This window comes from Gorilla gorilla, chromosome 7 (genome assembly GCF_029281585.2).
Source record: "Gorilla gorilla gorilla isolate KB3781 chromosome 7, NHGRI_mGorGor1-v2.1_pri, whole genome shotgun sequence".
In the NCBI taxonomy this organism is placed as follows: domain Eukaryota; kingdom Metazoa; phylum Chordata; class Mammalia; order Primates; family Hominidae; genus Gorilla; species Gorilla gorilla.
The window spans coordinates 138,532,603-138,553,898 of NC_073231.2; the positions used below are offsets into that span (position 1 = coordinate 138,532,603).

At 39.6% G+C, this 21,296-nt stretch overlaps 1 protein-coding gene across 7 annotated transcripts in view; it reads right to left on the minus strand.

Moving 5' to 3' along the window:
- Nucleotides 1–1,380: 1,380 nt before the first annotated feature.
- TMEM71 (transmembrane protein 71) overlaps nucleotides 1,381–21,296 on the minus strand; it is a 49,963-nt gene continuing 30,047 nt past the window's right edge. For 3 of the 7 annotated variants that reach the window (XM_019031893.4, XM_063709498.1, XM_063709500.1), the window contains exons 6-10: nucleotides 18,712–18,897; nucleotides 13,039–13,114; nucleotides 5,592–5,653; nucleotides 5,432–5,489; nucleotides 1,381–2,416 (exon numbers count right to left, since the gene is read on the minus strand). In XM_019031893.4, coding sequence (XP_018887438.4) covers nucleotides 2,401–2,416; nucleotides 5,432–5,489; nucleotides 5,592–5,653; nucleotides 13,039–13,114; nucleotides 18,712–18,897 — 398 coding nt within the window. In that variant the 3' untranslated portion in view covers nucleotides 1,381–2,400. Of the gene's footprint in view, nucleotides 2,417–5,431; nucleotides 5,490–5,591; nucleotides 5,654–13,038; nucleotides 13,115–18,711; nucleotides 18,901–19,148; nucleotides 19,212–21,296 lie in introns of all 7 variants that reach the window. The other 4 variants (XM_019031892.4, XM_063709497.1, XM_063709499.1 and 1 more) reach the window with 2 other exon arrangements.

Genomic DNA, 21,296 nt, shown 5'->3' on the forward strand with positions numbered 1-21,296 from the left:
AAAGAAGGTGTTGTCCTGCACTGGCCTCTCATCTGAAGCTTTCACTGGGGAAGGCCTTAGCCATTGGGTCCTGGAAGATGTCTGCATTCCAGAACTCTGGAACCTATGACTAGATTACCTTATGTGGCAAAAGGACTTTGTAAATGGGATGAAGTTAAGGATTTTAAAATGGAAAGATTATTCTGGATTATCTGGGTGGGCCCCATGTAATTACAAAAATTATTTTAAGAAGGAGGCAAGATGTCTAAAGTCAGAAAAGGAGATGTGATCACAGAAGCAGAGGCTAGAGTGAAGTGGTTTAAGATGGAGGAGGGGGCCAGGGGCCAGGGAATGCAAGCAGTCTCTAGGTTTTAGCCTTGTAAGGCTCATTTTGGACTGACCCCCAAAACTGTAAGATAATAAATTTACATGGTTTTAAGCCACCAAATCTGTGGTAACTTGTTACTGTAGCCATAATAAGCTCATACAGCCTGGGAGAAAATGTCCTTGTCAACAATGAAGCATTATATGCACGTAAACAGTTAGTACTATTTCAGCATCTTACTTTGAAAAACATTATCATTTAAATCCAATGACTCTGTAGAAAAATGTGTGTTACACATAGACAAAGGAAATGTAGAAATTCTCAATGGAAGCTCTCCTAATAGTGTATTAAATGAAAGGCTCCATATGCATTTAGTTCTCCATTAAATTCATTTTAAATCCCACTTCAAAGCATTCATGCACGTGGATTGTGGATCACTTTGTGATCACTTAACCTACTTGTAAAAATGGCAAAGGCATGGGACATATCCCAGACCTACTAAATTATTACACAAGGCTATTTCAAATACAACTGTGGTAAGCTTACTAATGGTCCCCCAAAATAGCCAGGTTCTAATCATAGGAACCCATGAATGTTACCTCATATGAAAATAGGGGCCTTGCAGGTGTCATTAAGTCAAAGATTTTATCTTGGATTATCAGAGTGGATCCTAAATGTAGTCTCAAGTGTCCTTTAAAGAGGGAGGTGGAGGGAGATTTTACTGCAGAAGAGGAGAAGGTGATGTAATGATGGAAGTAAGAAATCAGAGTGGTGTGCTTTGGAGGTGGAGGAGGGGGCCACAAGCCAAGGAATACAGACAGCCACTGGAAGCTAAAAAAGGCAAGGAAATAGATTTTTCCCTAAAGCCTCCAGAGGGAAAATAACTCTGCTGACCTTTATTTTAGACTTCTGAGCTCCAGAACTGTAAAACAATAACTTTGTGTTGCTGTAAGCCACTTGGTTTAGGGTAATTTGTTAAGGCAGCAATAGGGAAATAATACAGTCTTCAATGAATGATGTTCCGCCATGATTTCTCAAAAAAAATGTATACATATATATATACACACACACAAATATAAATTTGCTGATGACTTCACTTATTTATTAGTTTATTTTTTAACCAAAAATGTACTAAATGCAAATTATATATAAAGTTATATTTTGGCATTACCATTTCGAGCAAAGACAATTTTCTGCATGTACGAGTTTTTACTCAGAGAATATCACATAAAACAAATTCGAATTGCAGGCCATATTTGCTTTGTGAACATGCACCAAGTGTGGGGGGTGGAAAGGGAACATCTTCTACAGCCCTTGAGTCAAGGCTCAAGGGTACAACTGCACCATTTTCATGCATTTCAAAGCACACTGGTGTTTTGCCTATATTTTGCCCTCAAGGCATTTTTCTGTGTTATATCTTTAAGTGACATTAAAGTGAAAGGTAATTACGAGCCCCAAGAAGATTAAAAACTTGGTTTAGAATGTGGTTCAAAAGAATATAACTTTCAGAAAATGCTTCTTTCCTGTCCATTTTCATCATCTACGGTTACCATCTAATATCAAGTCACTCCACTGAGGTGAATAACAAACTTTTGCAGCATTATATTTTATGTACAAATTGCATTTATTGTTATTCAAGTTGTCAGGTTGGTATTAGTTAGACAAACTTGCTCTCATTATTCTATTAAAGCAATTCAGCAAGAGATAGGTGCATGTGGCAGACCCAGAAATCTGGTTACAAGCTCCTCACAGAACTTCCTAATGAAAATTCAAGCTCGAGAACCACTGCCTTAAAGAATCATAGGGGGACATTTATTCCAGGCGGTCTCTTTTCCATCATATTCCCAGTCCTTTTCCTTTCAACTGCTGGTGTTTGCAAAGGGAAGGCAAATTAATATTATTTTCATGAGCATATTATAATTTTGATGGAAAAACTGAGATCATTTTAAAATCACATAGTCAAACTAAAATGGCTTTTTCTCAATTACTTGCTTACTCCCTTCCAATAAAACACTTGATTCCAAGTAGACTGCAAGTTGGACAATTTCCGGATATTCAGATGGAGGACATTCATCGAAGGCATTCCTAAATGGTTGTCAAATTTTGACAAACCTAGATTGGAGAAATAAGAAAAGAAATGCATAATTCATCCCCATGCACAGGAAATGCAGTATCTAATCACTGCATACCCATTTGCGCATATATATGCACACACCCACACTCATACCCACAACGGGCCTGAATTATCACAACTAGGAAGAGTGCAGCCTCAACTAAGGGTACTTTTCGTTTTTGCTTTTATCCCAGCAGTTCTTAGTGCTCTCCTTTTTGTCTGAAAAACTATAGAGGTTTTGACCCCTCAGCCCAGCGTGGTACTTAGTTAACTAATATTTCCTATGGTTTCCTCTTCCCACCTGCCCTTATGGCATTTTTCTGTATTATATCTGTATTTTAATTGCACTTTAAGTGAAAGGTAATCATGATCCTCAAGAAGATTAAAAACTTGGTAAAGAAAATGGCTCAAAAGAATACACCTTCCAGAAAATTGCTCTCTCCTGCCCCGTAGAACAGCCTGTAGGGTAACAGGTGGATTTTCCCCATATTTTTATTCCCTAAAGTTTATTCACTCATTCATTAAGCATACGAACATACATTCCTTCATTTAAGAGAGAACAGATGTGGCCCATTTCGTTACTATGAAATCATTAAGTGTGCAAAACGTGTACCGCTGATGCTAACACATCATTACTAACATGAGATACCTGTGCTGACCTTCATTTGCAAGGGACACTCAGGCCAATGATGGACAAGACAGATAGTCCCTATCTTCACAGGCTTTAAATTTAATCAGGAAAGCAGTTGACTAAGAATTTCATTATGTTATGAAAAGGGATATGATGTGAGACGTGTGAGGTGCTAAAGAGGCGCCTAATCTAATCTAACTTGCACTGTACAGGATGGGTGTGTGTGTTGGGGGGAGGGTGCTGCATTAATATTTGTTGAACTGAATTCAGTTCCTTAGATTCTCATCATTTATTGTTAGAGGGGACTTATGAGACATTCTTGATTCTCGATATTAATTACCATATCTTTGGTTTATTAGTTTCTCGGTATGTTTATATAAGAAGGAGAGGGTTGCAAAATCTTTAATATACACGCAGAGCTCTTGGCTTTCAAGGAAGTACTTCAAGAAATGATGCAGTAAATACATTAAATTTAATGAATATGTACAGAGTACATACTATTTTCAAGGCTTTGGTTGTAGACACAAAAATGAAGTCAATAGTCCTTGTTTTCACAGGTCTTAAATGCAAATATGTGTGTATATGAGGCTGCTGGGCAGGAAACAGGAAAAAATGGAGTTGGGAACAAGAGAAGAACAAGTCAAAGTATGTACACAAATAATCAAAGAAAGGATCTCATTCCATAAATGAGTCAGAAGATAAAAGTGTTTGTTCAGGATAGAAATATTGTCCTGATGTAATTTCTTTTGGGAGAGAACAAACAATGAGCTCAGAACAATGGGAAGTTCTGAGAAAACAGCAGGTGATATAACCCCTGCAGATTGGATATTGGCTCTTCCAGGAGGCCCTCCCTGAACATACTCCCCACTCCTCTTAGTCTGGGAAACTGACCTCCTTGTGCTCCCCCTGGCTCCTCTACTAACCTGATATTTGCACTTACCATATTAAAAGGCAACTTCACCTTGCCCCTTACAAGTCCTTTACTCTAATGAGATGATAAAATCTCAAGGCCAGCCACATGCTGGGGCATTCACACTCTGGTACCTAGTGACTGTGTCTAACCCATGGTAGACACTTCATTAACAGCAACTGAGCTAAACTTGGTACCCCATACCGTACAGAACATATCGTAAATTCTTAATAAAGATTTGGTAACTTAGGTGGTGCCACTTTAGAAATCAATAATTGTTTTAAACAAATGTCATTAATTCCTTTTTCTTTTTTCTTTTTCTTTTTGTTTTTAAGACAAATTCTCTCTCTGTAGCCCAGGCTGAAGTGCAGTGGCATGGGCACAATCACGGCTCACTGCAGCCTCCACCTCCGAGGCTCAAGCAATTCCTCCATCTTAGTCTCCCCAGTAGCTGCAACTACAGGTGCGCATCACCACACCCAGCTAATTTTGTCTATTTTTTGTAGGTCTCACTATGTTGCTCAAGCTGGTCTAGAACTCCTGGACTCAAGGAAGTCTCCTGCCTCAGTTTCCCAAAGTGCTGAGATTACAGGTGTGAGCCACCACACCCAGCCTTGTCATTAATTTCAAGGGCTAAATTATAAGGATTTCTTGAGCTACCCAGAGATTCGATTTTCTAAATATCAGGTTGAATAAAACTTAGCTATATGTGCACCCCCAGAAACCAGAAATACCCAGAAATTATGGGAAGCATCACTCAAAATGTCAGTAAATCAATATTGGCTAGAATCCTAACCAAAATAAATTTTCACTAAACCCCATTGTGATTTCAGAATTAGCACAGATTTTGTAAGAGTGCCATGGTGAATTACAGACCTCAGTCTCCAAGCCATGTGAGTTTGCCTCTGGCAGCCATATTGAAGTGAAGGTAATTAACACAGTTCATCTTGCAATAGGATGGTGCTATCCAGACTGTTTGAAATTCTATGGGCATCCCAACCAGACCCCAGTAACCCTTTGAAATATGCTGAACCATGGCAGTTAACACACAAGGGGATCATTAAATGAATAAGAGAAGGCACAGAAATCACAGTTTGTAACTGAGATCATTTCATGGGCAGTTTGCCAGCTATTAGGGAACGTCTAACACAAAGGTTTCTTAATATGAGGTATTTATATAAAGTGTAGTGCTATGAATCTACAAAATCACTTTAAAAATTATTTTAAATTATATTGCCTTTCAAATTATTTTCTAAGTCCTGTGCTTAACAATTATTTTGATGTAAAAATTTAGGAGGCAGGATGATAATACTATTAAATTTTAGCAGTAACAGAAAGTAGCCTTCAGGATGAATGATCAGGATGTTTCCTGTACATAGTTATTGCCATTTACTATGCAGCAGAAACCATTCTCAGATATCAAATTATGATCACCTTGGTCCAGACAATAATGATGACACAGGCAACACTTACCGAGCACAGGCAGTGGTTTTGAAATAGCTGGCAAGGCTGAGAAACAATGATTTCACATCTTGAGTGAAACAGAGAAAATATTTTAAAATCATTTTAAAGTGACCAAAATTGGAATGAAATACGGGCATCATCACAGTAATCTGGGAAACAAGTTACTTACAAGCTACAGTTATCATCAATGAGCATGTGAAGACACTGGCTAATATTTCTCCCATAAACCATCTGAAACAACAAGATTGCTCTGATTTAGCATACTAATTGTGCATTTCCAACCTATGTGATTTTTTTAGACTTACTACAGAATTATGATTTCAAGGTTTACTATGAAACTACAGTAATAAAGACAGTGGTATTGGAAAATGGACAGATATACAGATCAACGAAAGAGAGTAGACAGCCCAGAAGTAGACTTATGCATATAGAATAAACTGATTTTAATTGAGGCGCAGAAGCATTCAAAGGAGAACATACCGTCTTTTCAACCAATGGTGTTGAAACAATTGGATATTTACATGCAAAAAAATGAACCTCCACATGTATAACATACCTTACACAAAATTTAACTCAAAATGGGTCATAGACCAAAAATGTAGATCGTAAAAGTGTAAAACTTCTAGAAGAAAACATAAGGGAATATCAATATGACCTTGCATTTGGCAATGAGTTTTAAAATGCCACATCAAATGCACAATCCATGAAAGAAGAGAAAGGAATAATTGGACTTTATCAAAATGTAAAACTTTTGCACTGTGAAAGACACTGCTAAGAGAATGAAAAGACAAGGTGCAGTCTGTGAGAAAATATTTGCAAATTATGTATCTAATCAAGGACTTCTATCCATAATATATAAAGAACTGTCAAAATTCAATAATAAGAAAGTAAGCAACCCACTTGAAAAAATGAGCAAAAGATCTGAACAGACACTTCACCAAAGAATATATACAAATGTCAATAAGTATAAAAACAGATGTTCAACATCATTCCTCATTAGAGTAATGCAAATTAAAACAGAGAGATATCACTGCATACCTAGTAGAATGGCTAAAACCCAAACAACTGGCAATGCAAAATGCTGGGAGGATGCAGAGCAACAGAAACTCTCATTCATTGCAGTTAAGAATGAAAAGAGTGCAGCAGGGCACGGTGCTCATGCCTGTAATCCCAGCACTTTGGGAGGCCGAGGCGGGCGGATCACGAGGTCAGGAGATCGAGACCATCCTGGCTAACACAGTGAAACCGTCTCCACTAAAAATGCAAAAAAAAAATAGCCGGGTGTGGTGGCGGGTGCCTGTAGTCCCAGCTACTTGGAAGGCTGAGGCAGGAGAATGGCGTGAACCCGGGAGGCGGAGCTTGCAGCGAGCCGAGGTCACGCCACTGCACTCCAGCCTGGGCGACAGAGCAAGACTCCATCTCAAAAAAAAAAAAAAAAAAAAAAGAATGAAAAGGGTGCAAACAGTTGGAAGATAGTTTGGCCCTTGCTTACCAAGTTAAACATAGACTTACCATATAACCCAACAGCTTCACTTGCTTACAGATTTAAACATAGACTTACCATATAACCCAACAGTTGCACCCCTTGGTATTAATTCAACTGAAGTGAATTCTGTGTCTGTATAAAAATCTGCATATGATTCTTTGTAGAAGCTTTATTCAGAATGGTCAAAAACTGGAAGCAACCAAGACACCCTTCAATAGGTGAATGTATAAACAAACTGTGGTACATCCATACAATGGAATATGATTCAGCAACAAAAAGGAATGAGCTAATTGTAGAATAGCACATTTGTTATTGCTGTGTGTTAGTATATTTTCTTAGAGGAGGTGAATAGTTTTCTGTATTAATCATATACAAGCAAAATATTTCGTGAGAGAAATAATTTGTCCTGACAAAATAAGAAATTAAGGGAAGACAGAAATGGTGGGAAAAACTGAAGTCCCATAAGCGATGGCAGCAGCAGCCCATCTGGAGTGGCTGCTGCAAAGACGCCAGCTGCAGCAGGGGAGGCCTGGCCAGGGAGCCGAGAACATGAGGGAGCCCGGAACTGGAGGGAGCCCCGCCCTCCCAGGTGCAGCTGCAGCCGCTCAGCCACGGCTCTGAACCCAGGCATCCCTGCACTCTTGGGGGCCTTGGTAAGTAATCTAGAGATGATTTAAACTATATGGGAGGATATACATAGGGTATATGCAAATACTACATCATCTTATATAAGGGGCTTTAGTATTCAAGGATTTTGGTATCCGAGGGAAGCTCTAGAATCAAACCCCCTTCGGTATTGAGGGACAACTGTATTCAATGCTTGTACTTTACAGTTATGAATAATTTATAACTTGAAAGATATAAATTATCCTCTCTCTCTCTGTCTCTCTGTCTTTCCCACCCCATCTCTAACTTTATTACTACATCTATCTCTATGGCACTTCACAACTGCACATTGTTCTGTGGTGTGAATTTATTTATTCAGTCCTCCATTTATGACATTTGGGTTGTTTCTATTTTTGCTATTACCAAAATGATGTGCAAGGGACCCAAAATAGCTAAAACAATCTTGAGGAAGGAAAACAAAGTTGGAAGGCTCATGCTTTTCCACTTCAAAACTTACTACACTACACGCAAAAGAATGAAGTTGAAGCATTACTTTATGCCATATACAAAGATTAACTCAAAATGAATTAAAAACCTAAATGTAAGAGCTAAAACTATAAAACACAACAAAAGATGGGTGAGAAACTTCATGACATTGGATTTGGCAATGATTTATTGAATGTGACACCAAAAGCCCAGACCACAAAAAAAGAAAAAAAGTAGAGAAGCTGGGCTACATCAAAATTTAAAACTTCTGCACATCAAAGAATACATTCGACAGAGTGAAAAGGCAAACCACAGAATAGGAAAAACGTTTGCAAATCACATATCTGAGAAGGGGTTAATATGCAGAATATATAAAGAATTATTTTAACTTAACAACAAAAAGCAAACAGCCTGGTTTAAAAAGTGTCAGAGTACTTGAATAGACATTTCTGTAAAACAGATACACAAACAAACATCCAATAAGTGCATGGAAAGATGGTCAACATCATTATCCATCAGGGAAATGCAAATCAAAACCACAGTGAGATATCACACCACACCCACCAGGATGGCTCTAGTCAAAAAGACAGACAATAACAAATGTTGAGGATGAGGAAAATTTGGATTCCTCATACATTGCTGGTGGGGGTGGGAGTGTAAGATGGTGCAGTCCTATTGGAAAACGTTTCAGCAGTTTCTAAAAATATTAAATATGGACTTACTATATGCCCAGAAACTCCATTCCTAGATATTTAACCAAGAAAAATGAAACTGTATGTCCATACAAAACTTGTACACCAGTGTTCATAGCAACATTATTCATAATGGTCAAACGGGGAAAAACTCAAATGCCCATCAACTGATGAATGGATAAACAAAATGCAGTATATCTATGCAATGGAATATTATTCTTCCATAGAGAAGGATGAAGTACTGATGCATGCTACAACATGGATGAACTCTGAAAACATTATGCTACATAAGTCATACCAGACACAGAAGTCCACATATTGTATAACTCTATAGGAAATGTCCAGAATAGACAAATTCACAGAGACAGAAAGTACATTAGTGGTTTTCAGGAGGTGGAAGAGGAAGGAAAGGAGAGTAACTGCTAATGGGTAGAGGGTTTCTTTTTTCGGTGATGAAATTGTTATAGAATTATAGTGGTGATGGTTGCACAATTTTGTAAATATACTAAAACCACTAAAGGTGCACTTAAAAATAATTTTTAAAATCTGTTTAAAAATACAATGAATAGCATTTTAAAAAATGCGATGAATAGCATTTTACATATGTCATTTCACACAATAAATTATTTGAAAAGGCCTGGCCAGGTCAAAGGAGACATGTAACTTTAAACTTGGTCGACATTATGGAATCTCACTACCTGGGGATTTTCTCTTTTTTTTTTTGAGATGGAGTCTCTCTCTGTTGCCCAGCCTGGAGTGCAGTGGCACAATCTTGGCTCACTGCAAGATCCACCTCCCGGGTTCACACCATTCTCCTGCCTCAGCCTCCCGAGTAGCTGGGACTACAGGTGCCCACCACCACGCTCGGCTAATTTTTTATATTTTTAGTAGAAACGGGGTTTCACCGTGTTAGCCAGGATGGCCTCCATCTCCTGACTTCGTGATCCACCTGCCGCAACCTCCCAAAGTGCTGGGACTACAGGTGTGAGCCACCGCACCCAGCCCCCCTACCTGGGGATTTTAAGAATAAATTGTTAAAAATTTCACAGCAATGATGGAGCATGTCTGCTACTTCACAACCTTGTCAAAAAAGTGTGACCAAGCGTTTGAATTTTTGCCAATATGATGGGTGATGATATCACTGAGTAGATTTATTTCAAAAAAGAATAGTATTTTTATTGTTTTTATTTTCAAAATGTGAATCATTTGAAAGAGATTACAAATAAATACAAAAAAGAAAAGAAAATATCATCAGAAAAATCCCACCATACGGAAGAAGTTATTAATAAAATCTGGTGAATATCCTTTGGAAATCTCTTTATATGCATTTTAAAACCGTTATTCTAAAATGAGCTCTAACATAAATACAGCAAAGCCTATAAAGTGTACAACTTGATTTTGATTTTTTGTATAAACACCTGTAATTGCTACCCAGATCAAGATATAGAATATTTCCCGCGCCCTTTAAGGTTCCTTGGTTGTCCTTTTCAGTATACACCCTCGGAATTAATCACTATTCTTACCTCTATAATAATTGATTTGTCTTGCCTTTTCTTGAATTTTATATACACAGGTTGAGCATCTCTAAATAAAAAATTCAAAATCTGAAATGCCCCAAGTTTGAAACTTTTTGAGTGCCTACATGATGCCACAAGTGGAAACTTCCACACCTGACTTCATGCCACAGGTGCAGAAAATTCCCTAAAATATTGTGTAAAGTTACCTTTAGGCTGTGTGTATATGAAACATAAATGAATTTTGTTTAGATTTGATTCTCATCCTCAAGATGTCTCATCATGTATATGCAAATATTCCCAAATGTAAAAAAGGTCCAAAATCCAAAATATTTCTGGTTCCAAGCATTCTGTATGAGGCATACTCAACCTGTATGTGCAAACATATCAACTTTCCTGTCTGTCACCTATCACTTACTATGAGAAACATCCATGCTCTTGCCCACATCTATACAGTTTTAGTCAATTTTTAATTCAAATAAACATTATTAGAATAATTTTAGATATGCAGAGAAATCAGAAAATTAGGACAGAGGGTTCTCATGTGGTCTCCAGTCAGCTTCCTCTATTATTATTACTGTGGTATGTTTGTCACAATGAAGGAACATGGTAATGTACCAACACTGGTACATTACTATGATCTCAACTCCACACTTCATTTGGATTTTTCCTTTTTCTATTCCAGGATCCCATCCAGGTCACCACATACGTTTAGTCATTGCGTCTGCTAGGCTCCTCTGGGCTCTGAGAGTTTGTCACTTTCCCTGGTTTTGATGACCTTGACAGTTTTGGAAAGTCCTACTCAGATAATGTGTTGAATGTCCCTTAATTTTTTTTTTCTGCTGTTTTTCTTTTGGCAGACTGGGATTTGGAAGACCACAGAGGTAAAGTGCCATTCTCACCACATTGTATCAAGGAGACATGCAATCAGTGTAACGTATCTCTGTTGATGCTGACTTGTTCACTTGCAGCAGTGTTTGTCCTGTTTCTCCACTGAAGAGTTACCTTTCTTACCCCCTTCCTTACTCTACTCCCTGGAAGAAGTTTCTAAATGCAGCCCTCCCTTAAAGGATTAAGAGTTAAGCTCCGCCTCTTAAGGGAGGAGTATCCACAAACATTAACCCAAGAAACATATCATTTACAGTCCTGTGAAAGAAAAGAAAGGGCTCTGCGATCAACTTGGAGGTTTGGAAAACACGAAGTGAAATAAAGCTAGACGTGTTCCTTCACCACATTATTTCACTGATTATTATACTAATGCACATCATGGTCTTCCAGTTTGGGATATAGAATGCAGAATTTTGCAAATTTATTTTTAACCACAGAAGCACCCCCTCCGACACACACACACTCCACTTTTGTTCTTGTGGTCCCATTGTGATCTAAAAATGTTTTGCAAACCTCATAATTATCTGGGAAGCTTATTTTAAATTACCAATTCTCAGTAAATCTTAATTAGAATCTCAAGAGATGGGATCTAGGACTTTGTATTTAAAAAAGCACCTCCTCCAAGTGATGCTGCTGTATTTGACCCTCAAAATGTGGGACTCGAGAGCAGGCAGCCCTTGCTGGCCAGAGTTCAAGAACCATAAAGACCCCTGGACTGTTGTATTCACCTTTGTTTCATTGATTCAATAAATATTGAAGAACCCCTGGCACTGAGGATACTGAAGTGAGGGAGACGCACAATGTGTCTGCTGTCAGGCAGCTCACATTCTTCCAGGGAGAGGCAGATCCCATTAAAACTTCAACAGCTAATCATGTCACAGGTCAGGGGGTAATAAGTGCTCAAAAGAAAAGTAAAGCAAGGTGCATGCGACAAAGAGTGGCATGCTATTTATAAAGGATTTTCAGGGAAGATCTCTCTGATGATGTGACATTTGAACGGATTTTGTAAAGAAGTAAGGTCACATGTAATGAGGCTATCTGGAGGATTCTAAGAGGCAGAGTGAAAAGCAAGTGCAAAGGCCCGAGACAGGAGTGGGCCTAGCACCAAGGAACCTGATCACTGCCCTGGAGACTTGAATAGGGAAAGGAAAAGAAGGCAGAGGAAGAACATACAGGTCAGAGGGTAGAGAACAAACATACCTATAAGAAGGCATGAAGAGACAATTTATGTGGGGATACACAAATACAATGGGAAGGGTGGAGTCTCTGCAGGGACCCTAAGTCGCATAGTGGGAACTTCAAGTGGCTTTAAACTCCAGCTATACTTAGAGTATATCTGTAACAGGAGCCACTTCTCTTTGGACAGAAAGCAATACACTGTAAAATACAATTTTAAGCAACGTACACTGGGTTTTGTATGCTTTCTAGGTGGTTTTCTTTTTCTTTTTTTTTTCTTTTTTTTTTTTTTTTGGCAGAGCTTCACTCTTGTTGCTAAGGCTGGAGTGCAATGGCGGGATCTCGGCTCACTGCAACCTCTGCCTCCCGGGTTCAAGCAATTCTCCTGCCTCAGCCTCCTGGGTAGCTGGCATGACAGGCATGAGCCACCACGCCTGGCTAATTTCATACTTTTAATTTTCACCACGTTGGTCAGGCTGGTCTCGAACTGCTGACCTCAGGTGATCCTTCCATCTTGGCCTCCCAAAGTCCTGGGATTACAGGCATGAGCCACCGTGCCTGGCCCACTTTCTAGGTTTTGTATGCTTTGTGAGAGGATAGAGGTGGGCAATGAGAGATAAAGGGAAACTTATCATGGACAGACAAATGAACAAATCTCAACCACAGAGCTACCTAAAATGCTCTGTGGAATAAGGCAAGGAAATCATCAATCAGCTATAGTTTCACTAATTATGAAATACCACTGCATGAAAATAAAACGTGAATTACCTTGCACATGCAGAAATGATTAAGCACACAGCAAGCAGGATTGCCTGAACGAAGACCTCTTGCAACAAACTGGTTTCTAATAGGAAGAACAAAAATAAATAAATTAGAAATCATTGCTGATTCAATCATCTTGGAAGAAAAAATCATCTCAAACTTCCCTTGTACCCACCAAAAAAAAAAAAAAAAAGTTTTGGAACATATGTCAGTTCAAGCAATGTGTCATAAATAACAAGATAAAATTACCTACTGTTATACAGGGCTGTCATTAGAAAATTCCTGCAAACAATTACTTTCTTCAATCACTATAAAATAAAAGACTATGCTATTTTCACAGTTTAGGGCTTGCCTTTTGATTTAATGTTGGGGAAAGGCTTTGTAGAGTTTATGATAATGTAAGAAATCTAACTCTGTGATTGTGATAATAATAATGTCTAAAATCTGTAAAGTGCCTTATAATTCACAAAGAGCTTGTATACGTTAGTTCACTTAAACAGCACAACAATGCTGTGAGGTGGATGCCATTATCTTAGTTCTGCAAAGAGAAGAAAAAGACTAAGAGAAATGATGAACTCGTCCAAGGTCACATAGCTATGAGGTGTTACAGCCAAGATTTAAAAACCACATCTAGACAGAACATAACATTTTGTCTGAAGTGGGCAGGGAAAGACAATTGCAACTTTGTATAATGGAAGTCTCTAAAGACCAAAAATGAGAACATATATTATGAAATAATTGTCTTTGAAAACTCTTTGCAATCAGTACAATATTTCAGTACTGCCAAGCCACAGTAGAAACTACAAATCATCCAGCAATTATAAGCATAAGAGTTAATTCAATCATGAACCTCAGTATTATTCTAATCACCTTAAATAAATTAAAGCTGGTTTGAGGATGCAACAGTTGTTTAAAACTTGGAATGACTTTATGTTATGAATGCATTTATTTTTGCTATTTATGCCATGAATGAGGATTGAGTCAGCTAACAAAACCTACTTAGCCCATAATGCGGGTGGAATGCTGAAGATTGGCAATTCAAAATATCACAGTAGTAAATTATGTCACTGCAAATGTACAGTTGTTCATGTACATTGTGAATTCAGTTATTGTGGGTTCAACTGAATACTCAACCATCCTTCTAAAGTGTGTTTCTATTCTTAGCCTCCCCTGATTTCATGTGGAATTTGGAAAACATTTCCTCAGAAACAAATCTAGCTTGAAAAACTGCAAAGATCACTAGACTCAGATACTGAAGGATGAATGGGTTTAGATTTGAGATCTACAAAGATATGAGTTGTGTGATTTGGGATGAATTATTCATGGATTCCTTCCTTAAGTGGCCATTTGCTGAATACCTTTTTCAGCTCAGCTCAGGTGTAACCTCCTTTAGGAAGCCTACCTTGATTCTACTGGCTCCTCCTTGGCCCTTAGCTGCTCCCTCCCTGTGCTCCCATTATACCTTGTTCATATCTCCGCTAACTCTCTTTTCACATTGAATTAAAAATTCTATAATATTTCTCAATATTCCCCCACTAGATTGCAAGCTCATTGAGAAAATAGCATTGATTTCCTGTTCTCTGGGGACAGTGCTCATATTTTCCTTGAGGAATCACCTCTCCCCCTCTCTTGGTACACAGTTTAGGTAAAGTGACTGATTTTTTCTGACTTTCCTCCTAGCATTTGATTCCTTTCAAGCTTTTTGGAGTTTCACATATATCAGGGGAACCCACCCCCAACATTTCAACGTAGGTTCTCCCTATTTTCCCTAAGTGTCAGCCAGTCTGAAAAATAAACAGAAAGAGTACAAAGAGAGGAATTTTACAGCTGGGCCACCGGGGGTGACATCACATACTGGTAGGACCGTGATGCCCACCTGAGCCGTAAAACCAGCAAGTTTTATTGAGGATTTTAAAAGGGGAGGGGGTGCAAGAACAGCGAGTAGGTCAGAAAGATCACATGCTTCAAAGGGCAAAAAGGAGAACAAAGATCACATGCTTCTGAGGAAACAGGGACAGGGCAAAATCAGAAACTCCTGATAAGGGACTATGTTCAGCGGTGCACATACTGTCTTGATAAACATCTTAACAGAAAACAGGGTTCGAGAGCAGAGAACCAGTCTGACCTCAAATTTACCAGGGCTGGGGTTTCCCAATCCTAGTAAGCCTGAGGGTACTGCAGGAGACCAGGGCATATCTCAGTCCTTATCTCAACGGCATAGGACAGACACTCCCAGAGCAGCCGTTTATAGACCTCCCTCCAAGAATGCAATTCTTTTCCTAGGGTCTTAATATTAATATTCCTTGCTAGGAAAAGAATTTAGCAATGTCTCTCCTACTTGCACATCCATTTATAGGCTCTCTGCAAGAAGAAAAATATGGCTGTTTTTGCCCAACCCCGCAGGCAGTCAGACCTTATGGTTGTCTTCCCTTGTTCCCTAAAATTGCTGTTATTCTGTTTGTTTTCAAGGTGCACTGATTTCATATTGTTCAAACACACATGTTTTACAATCAATTTGTGCAGTTAACGCAATCATCACAGTGCTCCTGAGGTGATGTACATCCTCAGCTTATTAAGATGACAGGATTAAGAGATTAAAATAAAGACAGGCAAAACAAATTATGAAAGCATTATTAGAGAAGTGATAAATGTCCATGAACTCTTCACAACTTATGTTCCTCTGCCGCAGCTCCAGCTAGTCCCTCCATTCAGGGTCCCTGACTTTCTGCAACACACATACTTTTCAACAAAGTTTTGTTCATGTGAAACAGGCCCTTCCAAAACCAATAAAACTCAATTACTGGCCTCTTGTCATTAGCCTAGACAGATGTAATCTCTTTCTGCAGAACTGGAAACTGGAAAGGTGTAGGCACAGAGCCACCAGGATCTACCATGGATGGAGGGCCTTTTTTTCTTTTCTTTTCTTTTCTTTTCTTTTTTTTTTTTTAACAGGGTCTCACTCTATTTCCCAGACTGCAGTGCAGTGCATGATCTTGGCTCACTGCAGCCTTGACTTCTTAGGCTCAGGTGATTCTCCCACCTCAGCTTCCCAGCTAGCTGGAAATTCAGGCATGCACCACTATGCCCAGATAATTTTTTGTAGAAATGGGGTCTCACCATGTTGCCCAGGCTGGTCTCCAACTCCTGGGCTCAAACGATCCTATCACCTCAGCCTCCTGAGTAGCTGGGACTACAGGCATGAGACACCATTACTGACTAATTTTTGTATTTTTTGTAGAGACGAGGTCTCACTATGTCACCCAGGCTGGTCTGGTACAACCTTTTAAAGAGTAACACAGACACAGAAGAGAAGAGACAACAAAAGACAGAGAATGACAGGATCCTGCACTGTAAGCCTGGAATTTTCATTAAGATGAGCCAATAAATTCTATTGATTAATCCACTTTGAGTTGGGTTTCCATCCATTGGAACTCAAAAATCTTCGACTGATACAACTGATGTATCTGCCTATATCTTTAGCACCTGGAAAAGAACACACATGCAATACCTACATGTGAAGGGCTTAATGGAAGATGGAGACCTTGTCCACCCAGGACTTCATAGCCTAGTGAGAAAGAGGAAGATAAACTGTTTCTATAGCGGTATATAGAGTGCTAGGGAATCAAGGCGAAGTGAAGTGCTACCTCCACCAGCCAGAAGAGGGTAGAGAAAGTGCATAGAGGTGGTCTCATTTAATTTGAGACTTGAGGAAGAGTAGGGGGCCGCCCAGGTATAGCAGGTGGGAGAGAGATTCCAGACACAGCAAAGAGCTTATATTTGTTCTTACAAAACTCTTGGCAGAGAGTACAAAGGTTAACTTTACCTGTCTGAATCTGAATATTCTTATGTGTAAAATGGAGGTAGCACACTTATTAATTGGTCCACCAGTAATGAAGCATCATCTCTGTGCCTATGTGGGCATTTTGGAATTCACAGATGACTATGACCTAGTGCTTATCTTTAAGGAGCTCACAGAGGCAAACATGCAGTGACAGTGCAAATAATGGGCATGAGAAAGAGAAGTCCTGGGAGCTAGGGGAGCACCAAGAAGGGTGGGCTCCCTGGAGGAGGTGGCTATTGAGCCTTCTTAGGTGTTGATAACCTGTCATTTCAACACCTGGAAAGGGAACTATAAAAAAAAAAAACAAAACCAAAACAAAAAAATCCCTTGAACACTTATCTAGTAGCTGCACTAGGAACAAAATGTACAAAGCATATTGATCTTCAGGACTAGAAGAATGATGGCCAGTGAAGTGAATATTTATGATTCTGTGAAAGCAAATAAACAGAAAATATTTTTTCCATTTAACTTCAATTTTATGTAACAATAACTTCACATTTACTGAGTATTCAATAGACATGACATAGTATGCTAAGTACTTTACATGAGTTATTTTAGTCATGACAAGGTAGGAATTATGATCATCTCCATGTAGAGATAAAAATGTTAAGTTTGAGAGGGTTTGGTAAACTGCTTCTGAGTTATAGCTAACGAGTAGGGATCTGGGTTTTTAATCTCAGCAAGCCAATGACAGAGTGGGCTCTTTCACCTTGGTGCAGCACCATGTCCAAACATGCTTAATCTGACATTAGCAAACCAGAGATTAAGGGACATGCTTGTTGAATTTATTACAGCTTTACTCCTGCCAGAAAATACCAATGCCTTTATTATCTTTTGACTTTTCCTTGTCAGAAGCATAGCATTAAAGGATGCTCTTTTTGTTGTTTCCTCTTCTTCTTTTTTTTTTTTTGGAGTCTTACTCTGTCGCCCAGGCTGGAATGCAGTGGTATGATCTCGAGTGATCTCGACTCACTGCAACCTCCACCTCCCAGGTTCAAGTGACTCTCCTTGTCTCAGCCTCCAGAGTAGCTGGGATTACAGGCATATGCCACCATGCCCAGCTAATTTTTCTATTTTTAGTAGAGATGGACTTTTGCCATGTTGGCCAGGCTGGTCTCAAACTCCTGACCTCAGGTGTTCCACCCGCCTCAGCCTCCCAAAATACTGAGATTACAGGTGTGAGTCACTGTGCCTTCTTATGTAGTATGTCCAATACACAGCTAAGAATTAAAATAGCAAACATCTGTGTATCTTCCACTTTGCTTTATTGAAGCCTAACATTTTACAAAATATTCTCAGAATTTTTTTTTTTTGAGATGGAGTCTCGCTCTGTCACCCAGGCTGGAGTGCAGTGGCGCGATCTCAGCTCACTGCAACCTCCGCCTCCTGGGTTCATGCCATTCTCCTGCCTCAGCCTCCCAAGTAGCTGGGACTATAGGCACCCGCCACCATGCCCAGCTAATTTTTTGTATTTTTAGTAGAGACAGGGTTTCACCATGTTAGCCAGGATGGTCTCGATCTCCTGACCTTGTGATCCGCCTGCCTCGGCCTCCCAAAGTGCTGGGATTACAGGCCTGACCTGCCGTGCCCGGTCTCTGAATATTTTTTAAGTAAAACACTGCAGATCCAGTGCTTTTGATGCCTCTAACATGACACCCAAAGGCAGTCATGTCCTCTGCAAAGGGTCACCTGGGCTTTGGCAGAGGCCCCATGTCCTCCCTTCCTCGCACAGGTTGGTACCAGCTCCTAAGTGCATTTTAGTCATCTCCAAGTCATTCTCAGGCTCTGAAAGGAAGAATTCTTTGGGTGTGGCAAATATTTAAAACACCTGAACTCACCTGAATGATCCGAACTATTCTCTTGGAAACATTCAGAAGCTGTCAACTGGGACTGAAGAGACAAGCTGTGGGAGTTTCCTCCAGGAGGCTGAGATATGATGTGGCTGGAAGAGGAGGTGATCACAGACTCTGCATTCATCTTCCCTGACTCCCAGTCATCAGTCAGAGAAGAACAGTCTAAATCATCTGCTGAAAAAGCAGAGGGGTTCAGTGTGAGTGTGTGTGTGTGTGTGTGTGTTCAGTGACTGCTCAATGCACAGTTAGTTCCTAATAATCACAAAAATAGTAACATTGATACGGTATTGCACTACCATAGTGGGATGGGAGAAGGATTTTTGGATGAGATGAGATGATGTATTCGTCTGTTTTCATGCTGCTGATAAAGACTTTCCTGAGACTGGGTAATTTATAAAGAAAAAGAGATTTAATGGACTCACAGTTCCACATGGCTGGGGAGGCTTCACAATCATGGTGGAAGGCAAGGAGGAGCAAAGTCACATCTTACATGGATAGTGGCAGGTAAAGAGAGAATAAGAGTCAAGTGAAAAGAGAAATCCCTTGTAAAACCATCAGATCTCATGAGACTTATTCACTATCATGAGAATAGCATGAGAAAGACCCATCACCATGATTCAATTCCCTCCCACCAGATCCCTCTCACAACATGTGGGAATTGTGGGAGCTACAATTCAAGATGAGATTTGGGTGAGGACACAGGCAAACCATTTCAAATGGCATTTCAATTTGTCTTCATACTTGAAGGTTGAAGAGAAATATCTTCAGTGCAGAGATAAACAAAGGCCAGAGGCATCTTCAATGACATTGAGGTTTGTATAGATGGATTTAAAGGATATGTAGTCAATATATGAACCTCACATCTTTATAGGACCAAAATTTACAGCAGTCAACTCCTTCTACTTCTGATTCATTTATTCATTCAACATTTATTCAATGTGACTATATATTAGAAACTGACCTAGCTGCTGGGATATAGTGGTGAATTAGAACAACATCTCTGTCCTTACATATTGCTGAGTGGCAGGGAAGAAAATATCTTGTGATAAGTGTCATGAAGGAAATTCTGCCTCTATAAAATACATTGAAATGCCTAGATAAAATATAGCAACCATCTGTTTAAATTTTTTTATTCAAAGAGGCTATTTCATACATACATAGCTTCAAGAACATGCACCCATTTTCTCCCATGATGATTCATACATAAATATATTTTACTGGCCCTAAACTTAGCCTGACATTCTCACAAAAAAGTCAAGTTTATTGCAAAAGCATGCATGCAACTTCAAGTTTAAAACATGCTAAGATGATTCCTCATAACACTTGGTGTCTTCAATGTGAGGTCACCAAGGAATGAATTTTAATCCTTGATTCTTAGTTTGAGTCAGAGATTAGGGGATCCAAAACTCTATAAGCCAAAGCTTCCTTGGAAAGGATGAATGTGTTAAGAATGCCTTTCAACTACAGGGATAGTTAAGCACCACACCTCTGACTCAACCACTGGAAGACTCCCATTTGGCTCACCTGGCATAAATGTACCTAGGAATTCTCTTGGTTCTGTCTTGAGTGGTCTGTGTCATATTCCAGGGTTTAACTTTACTCTTATGATCTTGGGTAAGAATTCGTGCCAGTTTAGAGCTCATTGACTTGGAAGCAAAGCCACTCAGAAAGAGTAGCCAGAGTCCTGCTTTGGGATGTAGGTGTTTTCTAAGCTGACATCTAAAAGGGACTGCACATGCCCAACAAATGTATTTTTCTTTATAGCTGAGCTCAAAAGAAGGAAATATTCCCAAAGGCCAAGCCAGGGAAACCTATAACTCTAAGCATGCGCTGTGGACAAAGCTTCCAAAAGGGGTGGGGAGGGGGCCTTAGAAGTCATAGTAGTCAAAGGTCTATGGATTAAATGACATTAGGGACAGAAAAAAGGCCTTGGTCTCAAGAGAGGCAGAAAATTAAAACCGAGTTTCTGTAGGGACTCAAAATGCTATTTCCTCAATGAAAGGATGGCTAAGAAAAAAAATCTGCCCACTAGTTCTAGGAGAAGGCATGAAAGCTTATCTGTTTTGGCCTATGTAGTGGGTGGGAGGAAAATGTCTCCGCCAACACTTTATAAGTAACTGGGTTTTCAGTTAATTTTTTTTTTTTTTTTGAGATGGAGTTTTGCTCTTGTTGCCCAGGCTGGAGTGCAATGGCGCAAGCTCAGCTCACAGCAACCTCCACCTCCTGGGTTCAGGCGATTCTCCTGCCTCAGCCTCCCGAGTAGCTGGGACTACAGGCATGTGCCACCATGCCCAGCTAATTTTGTATTTTTAGTGGAGACAGGGTTTCTCCATGTTGGTCAGACTAGTCTTGAACTCCCGACCTCAGATGATCCACCCACCTCGGCCTCCCAAAGTGCTGGGATTACAGGCATGAGTCACCGTGCCTGGACTTGAGTTAAAATTTATACTAACCTGGTAAATTAATAACTTAAAAAGTCTCAGGCTGGTACTAGCCCTGTGATATCTGCCAGAAGCCAACATAAAAGCTCTCTGTGGAAACACACTCTCAGCCCAAGCTGCACAGATTTC